This window comes from Ipomoea nil, unplaced genomic scaffold, assembly GCF_001879475.1.
Source record: "Ipomoea nil cultivar Tokyo-kokei standard unplaced genomic scaffold, Asagao_1.1 scaffold1317, whole genome shotgun sequence".
Classification (NCBI taxonomy): domain Eukaryota; kingdom Viridiplantae; phylum Streptophyta; class Magnoliopsida; order Solanales; family Convolvulaceae; genus Ipomoea; species Ipomoea nil.
Genome location: NW_017617745.1, coordinates 142,800 through 159,905, shown reverse-complemented (window position 1 = coordinate 159,905; position 17,106 = coordinate 142,800). Strand labels below are relative to the sequence as shown.

The 17,106-nt window shown below is 41.2% G+C and overlaps 1 protein-coding gene across 1 annotated transcript; it reads left to right on the top strand.

Annotated features, from left to right (window-relative positions):
- Positions 1-3,388: 3,388 nt before the first annotated feature.
- LOC109185196 lies at positions 3,389-12,975 on the top strand. Its single transcript, XM_019335177.1, has 4 exons — positions 3,389-4,960; positions 11,935-12,003; positions 12,427-12,538; positions 12,869-12,975. Exons 1-4 carry the CDS (start codon positions 3,389-3,391, stop codon positions 12,973-12,975), a joined length of 1,860 nt encoding a protein of 619 aa, XP_019190722.1.
- Positions 12,976-17,106: the final 4,131 nt, after the last annotated feature.

Genomic DNA, 17,106 nt, shown 5'->3' with positions numbered 1-17,106 from the left:
ATACCTGATTCCACAGAGTTTGAACCACGAGATTGGTTCCGTAGATGGTAGGAGATATTGGGTCGGAATTATGCCGTTCCCGATGGGGTAAGTCACACTTTTGTGAGACCCTAAGCCGTCTACGAGTATAAGAGAAAGAAAGAGAGTCAACAGAGACTCAAGTATGAGAGTCAATATAGACTCGATAGAAAGAAAGAGATTCAAGAGAGACTCGAGAAAGTAACAAAGAAACCTCCACAGAAAGTACTCTATTTTATATATGAGCGTATGATTACATTATTGCACGAGATTGCATATGAATAGGAGTATTATTATTGCACTAGATTGCATACGAAAAAGAGTATATTGTTGCACTAGATTGCATATGAGTATGGGTTTATTGTTGCATGAGATTGCATAAGAATATGAGTATATTGTTGCGCTAGATTGCATATGAGTATGAGTATATTGTTGCATGAGATTGCATAAGAATATGAGTATATAGTTGCACCATAGACCATGGACCCTTATCCCTAAACCAAACCCTTAATCGTATAAGGAATAGAATAAGTAAATCCATACCATTCAGACCCTAATTAGGACTCTTAGATATATATAAGGACATAGAGGCACCAAGATTCACACCACAATAGATTCCACCACAAGAATTCCCAAGAATTCCCCTATCACCAAATGTAGGAGAAATCAAGAAGAGGAGATCTTAGAGAAAGAACCTTAGAAGCCAAGGATTCTAATTAAGGCTAAAAGGTAACCCATGTCTCAACAAAACCTATTTTCCTTGCTAAATCTTCTTCTTTGGTTCCTTTGATATGCAATTCCATGCTTGTGTCTTGATAAAGCTTTTTATGATGATTATGAGATAACCTTGATGTTGATGAGATAATCTTGATCTTTATGTGATGCTGATAATCTTGATGTTCTTGATATTTATGTGTTGATCTTGATAACCTTGATGTTCTTGATTTTAATATGACTAGAGCCCTAGGGTTAAATCGTGGATTTCGTATAGTGATATTCTTGGTATATTTGGGCGGGATTTTGCATGATCGTGTATTGAGTATTGATTATGTTTAGAAGTCATGTTAGGATGTATCTAATTTGATTCTTGGTTTTAATCCATTACTTGATTACGTGGTGTCGTCGTTTGTGTTTAAATGTGTCTAGACATGGTTTCGGATTCCACGAAAGATCCCGGGACCAAATTATTACATAAGAGTCAGTGGGGGTTAGGTGGGGGCAGGGGTACCCGCCACCTACCCGCTGCCCCAAAGAGGCCGCCGGTAGCGGGCAGCCGGCGAGCAGGCGACTGCCCGTCGGGAACCCGTTTGATGTTTCTGCGTGCCCAGTGGTGTCCCATTGGACCTCGTTTGTCACGCCCGAGTCTAGTTTGATGTTTCGGGTACCGTTCATAGGATAAAAGAGTCTTGCATGCTAGTCGAATTGGTATCCCGTTGGCCTAGGTGAAAGATGTATGAACCCCTTAGCCTTGTTCCTAGCAATATGGTTGACCATGCATAAGTTTATATATGTGTTTTCCCCTCCCTATGTGTTAATGTGGGTTGCATGTGCTTGGCTATGTGTTATGTGTGCAGGATACCCCAATTGGTTGCGATCAATTGGTTATACGGGCAGTTGGATGGGTTGAGAACCATCGGCTGTTAACCAGGCCGGTTGCGATCGGTCAAGTATATAAATATATATAGGGCTGCGGCCCACCGTTTGGTTGCGATCAAACGTTATAAATGAGCTGCGGTTCATAATCTGATTGCGATCAGAAATACACACTATTCGGGTTGCAGTCCACCCTTTGGTTGCGATCAACGCTACTATATGAGCTGCGGTTCATCGATTGGTTGCGATCAATCCCCTCGGTGCTGCGGTACGAGGTAGGGTGCTTCGGGGCCGTGTCAGAGCTATATGCGCTAACCCTCATATATATAGGGTCCGGATCAGGTGAGGACCTAATCTTAGGTGAGGACGTGAGGACTAATCTAGACCATTAAATCAGAATGATGTATGACTGAGATTAAAAGAAACAAATCACACGGATTAAGAAAACAAATTCCTTTAAAATATTAAAATATATAAATTTAGGGTAAATCCGTCTTATTAAAAGATGTGCATTCCTACACAAAATGTTGTGCATTCCTATACTGAGTGTTGTGCATCAATAATTTCATTGTTGTGCATTCAAACCCCGCCAAAAAATCATACAGTGAACATCCAATGTTCTACGATGCATTGAGCTATGTGCTATAATGCACAACTCCCTAGCCTATAGTGCACAACTTACAACACTAGGTTGCACAATCAGCACACACGAATGCACAATCGTACTACCCAGGCATTTATACATATACACGACAATCCAAATATAGACAAAATTATACTCAAAAGAACAAGCGAAAAAAAATAAAAAATACTGATTAGTTTGCATGGGCGAACACTCATCAGTGATGAAGAAATCGCGGCTCCAAATTGCAACGGTGATGATCCAAGAAAATAGGAAACCAATTTGGCCAAGGATTATACATGCGTTCACACTTAAAAAAAATTAGAAAAAGACACTATTATCCCACTTTAACAAAAAAGATCAAATCATTTCATCTCAAAAACTCAAATCTGGACCATCCAAATAAAAAAACAAATGCACAAGATTAGTCCTCACGTCCTCACCTAAGATTAGGTCCTCACCTGATCCGGATTATATATATATATATATATATATATATATATATATATATATATATATATATATATATATATATATATATATATACCTATATTGTATTTTAACGCATTAGAGTGGGTTACCAGCATTATTCGCTGAATAGATATATTTGGCTTTCAGGCACAGATGAGTAGCTCCGGAACACGCTATAGGACCCGAAGCTTAGTTAGTTAGTTTCCTTATCGGCCTGCGTGCCATGATGATGTATTGACACTGTTTTGAGGATATTTATATAGTATAGCCGGTGCATCTGAGTTCTCTAGCTCAGATGTGGCATAGCACCCCAAACACTTATGTTTAGTTGTGCTCTATTTCGAGGTCTAATGATAGTATTGCCTTTATTTCATAAGCATCCAAAGTTTTAAATTTTAGGGGTGTTACAGTTGGTATCAGAGCCTAAGTTTGATCCTAGGATAAGACTCTTAAAACAAGACTTTAGGACATTAGGCTTGAACTCTAGGTATTTAGGAACTTAGGATTCAGGAAACTTAGGACGCGCAGTGAGATTGTTGGTTTACCTGTCATTATATGCCTAACTTTCCCCTCACTATATTCTACACTTAATTTAAAGAACCCCCTACCCTTATCGCAGCAAGGTAAGGATGCAACCCACTAACTTAAACATTACAAACAATATTGGCCCTGTAGACCAGCAGGATGGCATCAACATGGAGACAATCAAAGACACTGGAACCCTCCTCGCACGAATCCTTGATCCAGAACTTACAGCAACTGGCCCAAGTTGCCCAAACACTAAGCAACACCATCCTCCACAACAACGACCGATCATCACCACCAAATGAGAACTCAGAAGTCGACCGCCAGATCTCAAAACATCAGCCGCCCTTCTTCTCAAGGGAAGAAGACCCCACAATTCTCGAGGAATGGATCCGAACCTTTGACAAAATCTTCGAAATAGTAGAATGCCCGAAGAAACGCCAAGTGGAGGTGGTCTCCTTCTATCTCAAACACGCAGCCGATCTTTGGTGGGTCCACGAGGGACCTGCTTACAAACAAGAACTAGGGTTCAACTGGGAATTCCTGAAAGCACGACTACGAGAACAGTTCTACCCCACTCACATAAGGGCAGCCAAGTACAAAGAATTCCTCCACCTAAGGCAAGGAACAGCTACAATCACAGAATATCACAAACAGTTCCTCAAACTAGCTCGTCTCACGCCCGAGCTAGTACCTACAGAATCAACCAAGATAGAGAAATTCGTGCCAGGCCTCAACTTCGAAAGTCGGAAGACCCTGACCTTACACAAACCAAGGACACTCGAAGAAGCCTATGCCAATGCAGCCAAACTTCAACAAATACCGTACAACCCGCCAGAAATACCCAAAGGACACAAAAGAAAAATTGTGGAGAATAACGCAACCCCCCTTCAGAAATCAAAGACTGCTAGGGCCAACCCGCCCAAAGAAGCAATAGCGTCGGTCCCCACAAAGAAAACGGGAGCCACCCAGGGGAAGATCCTTACCATGAGCAGAGCCCGAATCGGGGACAACAACATAGTCACCGGGACCTTCCTCATACACACTACCCCTGCCATCGTGCTATTTGACTCAGGGGTCGCCAATTCCTTCATAGCAACCGAATTCGCCACGCAACTCGACTTAACCACCAACACGAGAGTGCAGCTACAAGTCAAGGTAGCATCAGGCGAAGTAATAAAGTGTGATCGCATGTACAAAAATATAATGATCACCATCGAAGGAATAGAGTTCCCTAGCAATCTAATACAATTCAGATTGGACGGAATACAAGTGATCTTGGGTATGGACTGGCTAGGAAAATTCCAGGCACAGATCCTATGCGGCGAACAAAAGGTGGTCTTGAGGGGACCAAACGGTAAACGGGTATCTTACCATGGATCCCACAAGAATCCAGAAGTCAAACTAGTAAACATGATGAAAATGAGGAAGTACATGACAAAAGGGCATGAAGCCTTCTTATGTTCGATCGAGGATCTCAGCACCAAGACGGTCGGGCCTCGGACCATCCCGGTGGTAAACGAGTTCACAGATGTCTTCCTAGATGAAATCCCCGGGGCACCTCCACCCTGGGAAGTGGAATTTACCATAGACTTGATGCCCGGCGCTGCCCTAATCTCAAAACCACCCTATAGGTTGGCACCAAAGGAAATGAAGGAACTAAAAACAGAACTACAAGATTTACTAGATAAAGGGTACATACGCCCCAGTACCTCGCCATGGGGGGCACCGGTACTGTTCGTCAAAAAGAAGGATGGAAGCATGCGCCTGTGCATCGACTACAGGGAACTAAACCAAGTTACTATAAAGAACAAGTATCCCCTTCCCCGAATAGACGACTTGTTCGACCAACTCAAGGGGGCAGGAGTATTCTCAAAAATAGACTTAAGATCCGGATACCACCAGATAAAGGTGGCTGACCCAGATATCCCAAAGACAGCCTTTCGAACCCGCTACGGCCACTACGAGTTCACAGTGATGCCCTTCGGGCTAACCAATGCACCCGCAGTATTCATGGACCTCATGAACCGAGTATTTCGGCCACACCTGGATGACTTCGTAATTGTGTTTATTGACGACATCCTGGTCTACTCACGAGACAAGGAGGAACACGAGAAGCACCTCCGCACGACCCTGCAAATTCTAAGGGAAAACCAGCTATACGCCAAACTCTCCAAATGCGAATTCTGGAAGGACAGCGTGGCATTCCTGGGACACGTGATAACCAAAGAGGGGATCAGGGTGGATCCAACCAAAATCCACACAGTCAAAGAATGACCTACGCCAAAAACAATTTCGGAGGTCAGGAGTTTCCTGGGCTTGGCCGGCTACTATCGGTGGTTTGTACCCGAATTCACCAAGATAGCCCAACCCCTAACCCGACTCATGACGAAAGAAACCCCCTTCCAATGGGACGACAATTGCATTTCAGCCTTTCAGGAACTAAAGGAAAGATTGACCACAGCCCCCGTGCTAGCACTACCCTCAGGAGTGGTAGGATTCGAAGTTTTCAGTGACGCCTCCAAAAAGGGGCTGGGGTGCGTACTAATGCAAAATGGCAAGGTAATAGCTTACGCATCCAGGCAACTCAAAACCCACGAAGAAAACTACCCCACGCATGACCTAGAGCTAGCCGCCATTGTATTCGCTCTAAAAATCTGGAGGCATTATCTATATGGAGTACAATGCAAAATCTACACGGACCATAAAAGCCTGAAATACATCTTCACTCAAAAGGATCTGAACATGCGACAACGACGATGGTTGCAACTCATAAAAGACTATGACTTGGATATCCAGTACCACGAAGGAAAGGCTAACGTAGTAGCAGACGCACTAAGCCGAAAAAACTAACCACTCCCTCAACACCACCTGGGTCCTGTCAGACGAACTATGCTAGGATTTCCAAAGATTGAATTTGGAAATAGTTGAGCAGGGACGAACGAATTAGGAAATCCACCTATTCAATCTTAAGATCATACCCACGCTACTCGAAAAAATCAAAGCCGGGCAGTAACAGGACCCTGAGTTAGATAAAATACGACTCGACCTGGCTCGGGGAAAGGACGGGCCATTCAAGCTATTTGATGATGGCAGCCTCCGCTATCGGGGAAGATAGTGCATACCCACAACACACCCCCACCTAAAACAACAAATCCTAGAGGAGGGGCACAACTCACCATACTCCGTGCATCCCGGAGGCGATAAACTATACCAAGACGTAAAGAAGTTGTTTTGGTGGCCCAACATGAAAAAGGAAGTCGCAGACTTCGTGAGCAAATGCCTGAATTGCTAAAGAGTAAAGGCCGAACGGTGCAGACCCAAGGGACTCGTGCAACCCCTCGAAATACCCCAAGGGAAGTGAGACTCCATATCTATGGACTTCGTAGAAGGTTTACCCACAACACCAACAGGGAAGGATAAAATTTGGCTAATAGTGGACCGACTAACTAAGACGGCACGGTTCATTGCCATGAAAGAAACCAGGACGATGATGCATCTAGCCAGAGCCTACCTAAGCCGGGTAGTAAAATACCACGGAATCTCCCGAAACATTGTTTCCGATAGGGACCCCAGATTGCTCTCACAATTCTGGAAATCTCTACAGGCGGCCATGGGAACGAGACTAACCTTGAGCACCACCTTCCACCCCACTACCAACGGCCAGACTGAAAGGACAATTCAAACTCTCGAAGACATGCTAAGAGCATACATGATAGACTTCCAGGGGACGTGGGAAGAACACCTAGACCTTATCGAATTCTCATACAACAATAGCTATCATGCAAGCATCCGCATGGCCCCCTACGAGGTACTATATGGTAAAAAATGTAGGACACCCATATGTTGGGAAGACATAGTCAATCTAGTAACCCTGGGACCGCAATACCTACAGGACACTATAACAAAAGTCAAACGCATACAAGAAAGAATGAAGACCGCCCAGGACCGCCAGAAGTACTATGCCGACATGGGTAGGAAGCAGGCCGAATTCTCCACAGGAGAGAAGGTTTGGCTAAAGATCTCACCCACCCGGGGGGTGATGAGGTTCGGGAAGAAGGGGAAACTCAGTCCCCGATTCATGGTCCCTACGAAATCTTAGAGAAAGTCGGGAACCTGGCCTACCGCCTCGCCTTATCCGCCGAGCTAGAACGGGTGCACAACGTGTTCCACATATCACAACTAAAGAAATATGTGTATGATGCAAGTCACGTGTTACAACCTGAGGTAGTAAGCCTAGACGACACGCTGACTTACGAAGAGAAACCCGTAAGGATCTTGGACACTAAGACTAGGGCCACTTGCCAAAGAACCATAGAAATGGTAAAGGTCCTCAAGTCCAATCATGGAACTGAAGAGGCAACATGGGAACTTAAAGACACCATGAAGGAACGCTACCCCGAGCTCTTCACACAAGGTAACCAAGACAAATCCGTAAGATAAGAAGGATGATCGACCTCAGCAAATCTAAGCTTCGGGGACGAAGCTTTTCGTTAGGGGGGAGGGTGTAACACCCTGTGTTACGGCCTCTAACCCAAACTAATTATTTAATTACTTACCCTTAAAAGGGAATTGAATTCCCTTAATTAATTAGTAAAGGTCCACCATAGACCATGGACCCTTATCCCTAAACCAAACCCTTAATCCTATAAGGAATAGAATAAGTAAATCCCTACCATTTAGACCCTAATTAGGACTCATATATATATATATATATATATATATATATATATATATATATATATATATATATATATATATATATATATATATAAGGACATTGGAGGCACCAGGATTCACACCATAATAGATTCCACCACACAAGAATTCCCAAGAATTCCCCTATCACCAAACATAAGAGAAATCAAGAAGAGGAGATCTTAGAGAAAGAACCTTAGTAGCCAAGGATTCTAATTAAGGCTAAGAGGTAACCCATGTGTCAACAAAACCTATTTTCCTTGCTATAATCATCTTCTTTGGCTCCTTTGATATGTAATTCCATGCTTGTGTCTTGATAAAGCTTTTTATGATGATTATGAGATAATCTTGATGTCGATGAGATAATCTTGATGTTTATGTGATTCTGATAATCTTGATGTTCTTGATATTTATATGTTGCTCTTAATAACCTTGATGTTCTTGATTTTAATATGACTAGAGCCCTAGGGTAAAATCGTGGATTTCGTATGGTGATATTCTTGGTATATTTGGGCGGGATTTTGCATGTTCAGGTATTGAGTCTTGATTATGTTTAATAGTCATGTTAGGATGTATACAATGTGATTCTTGGTTTTAATCCATTACTTGATTACGTGGTGTTGTCGTTTGTGTTTAAATGTGTCTGGACATGGTTTCAGGTTCCACGAAAGATCCCGGGACCAAATTATTACATAAGAGTCAGTGGGGGGTAGGTGGGGGCAGGGGTACCTGCCACCTACCCGCTGCCCCAAAGAGGCCGCCGGCAGCGGGAAGGCGACTGCCCGCCGGGAACCCGCTGCCCAGTATAGCGCCACCAGCGGGTGGTCCTCCACCCGCCGGCCTCCCGCTGGTTTCCCAAGGTGGAATTGGTGGTTTTTCCCCGTTTATTGTTTCCCCGTGCCCCGTGGTGTCCCATTGCACCCCGTTTGTCGTGCCCGAGTCTAGTTTGATTTTTTGGGTACCGTTCATAGGATAAAAGAGTCTTGCATGCTAGTCGAATTGGTATCTCGTTGGCCTAGGTGAAAGATGTATGAACCCCTTAGGCTTATTCCTAGCAATGTGGTTGACCACACATAAGTTTATATATGTGATTTCCCCTTCCTATGTGTTAATGTGGGTTGCATGTGATTGACTATGTGTTATGTGTGCATGATACCCCAATTGCTTGCAATCAATTGGCTATACGGGCAGTTGGATGGGTTGAGAACCATGGGCTGTTAACCAGGCCGGTTGCGATCGGTCAGGTATATAAATCTATATAGGGCTGCAGTCTACCGTTTGGTTGCGATCAAACGTTATAAATGAGTTGCGGTTCATAATCTGGTTGCGATCAGAAATACACACTATTCGGGCTGCTGTCCACCGTTTGGTTGCGATCGAATGTTACTATATGAGCTGCGGTTCATCGATTGGTTGCGATCAATCCCCTCGTGCTGCAGGACGAGGCAGGGTGCTTCGGGGCCGTGTCAGAGCTATATGCGCTGACCCTCATGTATGGGCATGCGATTGGTCCTGCGGCACCACCAAAGCGTGCTTATGTGTTGAGAAAATGATTGAATACTGATATGTTTAATGAGGAATGATCTTGTGACCTTAGGTTGTATGCTAGTATCTTTATATACGTAATTATGACTGATGAATGTGCCTATCCTTACTTGTTGATTCTATTCTCGGTTTTAAATTAGAGTCTCCTAAGTATATATATCTTCCGGCTTCAAAATTGTTTCTTTATATATATATATATATATATATATATATATATATATATATATATATATATATATATATATATATATATCTACCTATATTGTATTTTAACGCGTTAGAGTGGGTTATCAGCATTATTCGCTGAACAGATATATTTGGCTTTTAGGCACAGATGTGTAGCTCCGGAGCACGCTAGAGGACCCGAAGCTTAGTTAGTTTCCTTATCGGCCTGCGTGCCATGATGATGTATTGACACTGTTTTGAGGATATTTAGATAGTATAGCCTGTGCATCTGAGTTCTCTAGCTCAGATGTGGCATAACACCCCAAACACTTATGTTTAGTTATGCTCTGTTTTGAGGTCTAATGACAGTATTGCCTTTATTTCATAAGCATCCAAATTTTAAATTTTAGGGGTGTTACAACATAAGAGTATGATTATGTTATTTCACGAGATTGCATAAGAGCATGAGTATATTGTTGCACAAGATTGCATAAGAGCATGAGTATATTGTTGCACTAGATTGCATAAGAGTATGGCTATATTGTTGCACTAGATTGCGTGAGAAACATGATCATAATGTTAAACGTGATTGTATGCGAATAGAGTATCGTAAAAGATTATTTAATGAGAAGTCTAATTGGAGATATTCCCTTGAGCATAACCATTGTGATGTAGTAGAAGTTCTATTTAATAAGTCAGGTGATAAGAGTTTGATCGCATGTGAACACCTGTTATATGATCTTTAAACATGATTCAATCAGTAAGCATGAATTGCTTGATAAGCTATTTGAGAAGTCTACATGTTGATGAATATACGTGATCATTCTTTTACATATATAAGTATGTCAGCTATTATTATAGGGTGCAAGCATCTAGAAAGAATACGATGATCTAAAGTTGATTTGAGATTAGTTTATTGATGTAATGATATCAAATGTTTTCCAAGTATATGCTAGAAAGTTTTACAAGGTTAAGTGTGGTTATACTTAGCTTCGTGCTAACGGGTGTTTTTAATGTTTGTCTATGTGTTGCTTGCAAAACCCCTTTCAGGTGGGCCCAACAGTGAGAGGAGATCGAGTTAGATTAGTCTCTTAGTTCGAGCTGTCTAAACTCTAGTCTTATTTATGAGGACACTATGGATTTAGAATTATGTTTTCATGTTGGAGAATGTTTGTAGACTGTTTTGGGGTGACGTATTTCCCCTTACTTTTCCAGTTATTACTTTTAGTTCCCAGACTTAATCGTATTTGTAGTTTTACCCCTTTTTGCCCGTGCAATCACCCAAGTGTGGTGGGTGTGGCGGTGACACTCCCACTACTTATCATCTAGGTTTCCGTTACTTAGTTTATGTTAATGACTGCTTAGAGAGGTAATTAAGAGTTAGAAAAGTGGGGTGTTACACTGTGTCATTGAAGTTGACTGCATTAGAGTTAGCTCTCCATTGAAGGGATTTCATTGGACTTCTGGATGCATAGCTCTCCGAGTTCAACAATCCACTATTCCTTTGTAGATTGGGTACTGACCTAGTGTGGGGCACTATTGGGTGAAATCGTTTCTCTACCTTTGTACATTGGAGTTGTGAGATAATGGATTGGATGCATCGGTGAGCGTCCCCTAGACGTAGATACACACTGTATCGAACTGGCTAAACAAACCTATGTGTTGATTTACTTTCTGCTTTAGTTTTTCGCACTTTATCATATCTGTTGGTCTATCTGTTTGATTGTTCAATTAACTATCAGTGTTAATCTGCCCACAAACTGTTTGATAAGAAAGTAGGTCAATATTGTAGATTATCAGAATATGCAAAATTACATAAGCAAATATACACCATCAACTTTAGGAAATGCACTACAAAAACACACACAAATTAGGTATGCATCACATAAAGCACACCATTAGGTATGACTAAAAGCACCACATAGTGTTCGGAAATACACCATTAGTGGTAGGGAGTTATATGGTGTATTTTCTTTGGGTGTGTTGTGTATTTTTGCATTTCATCGTTGTGCGTTTCTCTTACACTATTGGTGCATATTGTTAACATTGTTGGTGCATTTTGAAAACCGTTGAACGACCGCACGGGAGGGTCTCGCCGCATTTGATTTTACAAGTAAACTGTGCGACGTCATTTAAGGCTTAAATGCGTATTTTCTGTTTTGCTTGTTATTTTTCTTACCCCAAAAGGCTGAACCCCCAACCCTAAGGGCCCCCCACACTCCGACCCGACAGAGCATGTGGGAGGATGTAAATCACGGTGCTTGCTATTTTTCTGTTTTGCTTTGTTGTTGTTTTAGCAGCTGTTAGAAGGGTATAGTGGGCTTGTAATTGATTCCTTGGGAGGTTTAAATAGAGGGGAACTGCTTGTATGGGCTATGCTTGGGAATTAATTCAACTTTCTCAGAATTCTCTATTTCTCTTTTCTCTTAACTTCTCTGAACTCTACGATATTCTTCCCCAATTCTGTCAATCTCTTTCCCTTTTTTTTTTTTCCTGTAATTGCTATTCTGTACCTTTCTTCTGCAGTATTTTGTCTTCTTCATTGTTGAAAATTACCAGGTCCATTATAATTGGTATCAGAGCCCAACTAATGGAGGACCGAATCAGTAAGTTGGAGGCCCAAGTGATGGAACAAGGCAAAAAGCAAAACACTAGCTTACAAGCTATGGAGGATTCAATCCAAGAATTTAAGGATTAAATGGAGGCTTGAAACTCACCTGCAATTGAATAGGTCACCACCTCCTGTCATTGATCCATGCTCAGTCTAAGGGAGAACCCAAACGAACCAGCTAACCTATGAAGAAGGTGGCCCCATGCTTGAGAGGAGACCAAGGAAGGAATCTGCTGCAAATAACAATGTTGGAGCTCTTGGAGTTCTGGAAGTTATTGTGGAGGATGAAGGTTAGGGAGAGAACACACCTGCCTTCCATGGTGGTCCAAGGGCTTCATATTTGGATTGGGTTCCTAGGAGAGGTAATCTAGAGGCTAGACAACTAAACCCAAACCATGGTGGAGACCATTTCATGAGGTACACACAAAAGTTCCCTGCTTTTGATTATGACCAACCTAGTATTTGGATTATCATATGTGAAAGGTTTTTCATGTTATCTATAATTCCTAGAAATGAAGTCATGAACATTTTGTATGTGAACTTGACTAGGAAAGCTGGGGTGTGGTTTGCGAGCTACATTAATGGTTTGAGGGCAGGATTTTAGTGGCAAAACTTTGCAGATGCAGTATGTATGAGGTTTGGTGCAAATGGTACGAGTGTAATGGAGCAATTTTCTGCTTTTAAACAACTTGGGTATGTAGATGATTTTACAGACAGGTTTGAGTAATTCAAAAGCTTGTTACTGCAAACTTACCCCTATTTAAATGATGGATACTTCTTGGACAACTACATAGCCAGATTGAGACAACAACTTAGGTGTTTTGTAAGAACTTGATATGATGATTAAGGGAATATCTCTATTATTATAACTGATTTATTATCTTTACTATTAGAATTGATTTATTTCCTTTAGAGATAGCAAATAATTAGGGTAAGGATCTTTAATGATTCTCCTTTCCTTTTTATGTTTTTGCTAGTCTTCCTTTCCTTTTTATGTTTTACTAGTCTTTGTAACCCTCTTATATAAAGGGGATTTTCATTCTAATAAAAGAACAAGCAAGAAAGAAGTTAAGTTAAAATCAAGAGGTGGGAAAACTCTCAAAACGTTCCTATTATGTTTGTTCCTTATATTTATCTCTAAACATAGACAACCCCAATAACCATAATCGCCCTTTGACGAGTGCTTTCACCCGAGAACATAACATTTTGGTTCCGTTGCCGGGGCGTCAGTATGGGAGATATCAAAAAGCTCCAGGAGGAGATGCGACACATCCGCTTAACCGTGCAAAAACTTGAAGAATTACCAGCAACCGTTAATACTCTGTCTGAAGCCGTTGCACACCTCACGACAGTTATGAACTCTTTTTTTGCGAACCAGCATCCTGCAACGAGCACCACTACTATCATGCACTCTACCGCTAGCCACGCCACTCCAAAAGCGGTTGTCCTAACACCGCCAGATCCCACTCCATCCACAATCATTGTTGAGCACCCACATGTGGAGATAGCGCCATTGCAAGCCACTGTTTCAGCCAATCAACCTCATGTGGTTTCAACACAAAAGGTTGCTGAAATTGGGGTTGTGCCCTTTCCAAAAACTGTCCTATGCGTGGGAGGGTTATTTCACCACTCTCCAACCCCATCTCCAACCCCATCTCATTTAAGGGTTGTGTCATATGGTATTGGTCATTCTTCATCGTTGGTGTCTCCCTCATCATCTAATGTTGTTGTTCCCAATAACTCCTTCAAAGGATTTCCAAGCATGGCGTAGGTCCCTTGAGGATGCTATTTGGCTTGCAATGCAATATGAAAAAGGGCTTGGTACAAATGAATCTCAAAAAACCTTCTATACTACCCAAAAATCCACAAAGACTAGCCCAAATTCCAACCCTTATAACCCCAAAACTCCAGAACTATACCGGCCTCAAAATACCCCTAATCCACCCAAATATTCAGCCACAAACACCTTAAACTCTACTGCTAAGTTCCCTGAAATTGGCAAGCTCAAAAATCAGTTAAGAGAGCAGAACAAGTGCTTTAAGTGTTTTGAGTCCTGGAATCCTGGCCATAAGTATAGAGGTCCTACCTTCAATATTATTGAATAAGTTGTGCCCCAGGATCTTGAAGAGGAGGACAATAGGGATCATCAAGGAGGAGAAGAAGTTGAAGTAACTTTGTGTGCTATTATTGGTGGTGAGGGAATGAATACTATTAAATTGATTGGGTTTATTAACCAACATCCTATTGTGATTCTGGTGGATAGTGGGAGTACACACAGCTTTTTGGACCCCAAATTGCTTAACCAAATGGAAATTACCCATAAGAAGGCAAAACCTCTCACTGTGACAGTGGCTAATGGTGATAAGATGATTTGTGATTCTGTATGTTGTGGTCTAAAATGGCAGGTCCAGGATGAAATGTTTTAGAAAGATTTCAGGTTGCTAATGTTGGGAGGTTGTGACATGGGTCTAGGGGTGGACTGGATTGATACTTTTGCACCAATTCAGTTACATACTAGACCACATGGGATTTCTTTCCACAAGTACAGGAAAGAAATATTATTGAAAGGTTTCGCCAAGAAAAAAGTGTTATAGCAGGATCAGTTTGCTCCATAATTGGTGAAATTTGAAGTAGGTGAAAGCAAGGATAAGGTGAGTAATCCTGATCTACATAAATTGCTTGATGATGATGTTAGAATGGAGAAATTACCAGTGCAAGTTCTAGAGGTACACAAGGATGAAATTGTTAAGGACCATGATGGTGGCTTAAATTGTTGGTGATGAACATATGCATGTGGTGATCTGCAAATCTTATAACTGTGCTAAAATTATTGGAATGGATTATGCGATTTTGGGTGGGAAATTTTCAGGAATGAACATTGAATATGCATCTATTGTTGGAATAGTTTTAACTACTATGAGGTTGGTGGTGAGAGTTGCAGTGGAACAATATTACTTCAATGTCACCTTCTATGTCAATCCTAAAATGCCATAGTGGAATGAATTTGCTTTTGACCCAGTTGGAACTCTACAGGAACTTGCCAAGCCAAAAGCACCCTTGAAGATGTTGGAGTTGATTATTCTGAATTTGGAAAAGGGAAAAGTTGGTACTGGTTTTAGGTGTGATTATGGGAAGATGAACATTATACTGGTTTTGTGTCACAACATAGTTCAGATTATAAGAAAGAAAGAATAGTTATGCCTGGGGCATATTGATAGTTGGAGAGAGCACTCTTGGTACTAAAGCAATAAACATCCTTGATGGGGGGCAGTTATGCTAAATGACACACTGCAAAATGATTTGGTGCGTTTAACAAGAGGGCTTAAGTTTAACAATGATGGATTGACAATTGAAGGCAGCACTCTTTGCCTGCAAACATTAAGCATCCTTGATGAAGGAACAATCTTGCTAAATGACACTGCTAGGAAATGCAATGCATTCCTTAGTCCTAGAAAATAGAAGATCGAGGTTCCTGAGGGAGATTTGAGCCAAAGAAGCCCAAATATATTCTTGCTAATCTGTTTCTTTTGTGGCTGTGAATGGTTGGTTATTTTCAAATGACACTTGAACAGAAGAAGATAGCTGCTACATGGGGGAATGGTGGTCAATTCTCTTAAAAAGCTCAGTATCTACATACCTGATCCTTGGGGACAAGGATCAAGTTAAGGGGAGGGGAATGTCATGATCCTGTTGATTGTTCAAAATTATGTCATTACATGTAAATGGAGCAACGTCGTTTAAAGCTTAAATGCGTATTTTCTGTTTTGCTTTGCTGTTGTTTTAGCAGCTGTTAGAAGGGTATTTTGGACTTGTAATTGATTCATTGGGAGGTTTAAATAGAGGGGAACGGCTTGTATAGGCTACTTTAGAATTAATACAACTTTCTCATATTTCTCTATCTCTTTCTTTTCCCCAATTTTGTCATTCTTTTTCCCATTTTTCTGCAATTGCTATTCTTTACCTCTCTTCTGCAGTTTTTTTGTCTTCTTCATTGTTGCAAATTACCAGGTCCATTACAAAAGCCCCTTGCACCTTGCATAGCTCAAACTGAATATAAAGTAGTTTCATTAAAGAAATATAGGGTGTTGCATGAACAAAAATATATATAACATGAATGGATACATCATACCTTGAAGAAAAGAAAGCCCAGCATTAAAGCACAAAGAAATGTTGGTGTTGGGTCTATTTTATATACACAAGAGATAAATAGAGTCCAATAGGCCCAAGCCCTAAGTTATCTTTTCTTTCTGTGTGCAGCAGTGCTTTCTTCTGTGCAGCCCACATTTAGAAAAGTTACAGTGAAAGGAAAAGACAAAATAGACAGTTTATAACCCAAAGGGCAACGATAAATCACACCAGATTTGACATATCAGAGATCAGTTTGAGATGAGCAATCCGACAAGACAGCCCATATCCGATTCTATGTTAGTCGAGAGTTACCCGACATGCTATATTCTGCTGTTGTCGATTTATATATAAAACCCAAGACCGGTAATCAGTTATAGTCCTCTCATGTGCCTGTCGTTATGTCCGGCCCGCCTTCATTAAACTGTTTGGACAAGTGAAATGTTGCCTTCCTTAGCTTTCATTGTTTTTATGAATATTAGCCACTTCTTTTCGTCTACTTTTCCCAACACTTAAAAGGTGAATAAAAAATTAAAGTTTCTTTTGTTTTTTTTTTTAACCACGACTTGTGATAATTGGAATATTAGAGTTCACGCTAGCACCAATACATTTAAAATATTACTGTCACTAAAAAATGGTTGGAAATATTGACCACTTTAATTGCTGAGAAGCAATTTTCAAATCTCAAAAGTGAAAAAATAAATAAAAAAAATTTGATCGAAACCCAACAGAG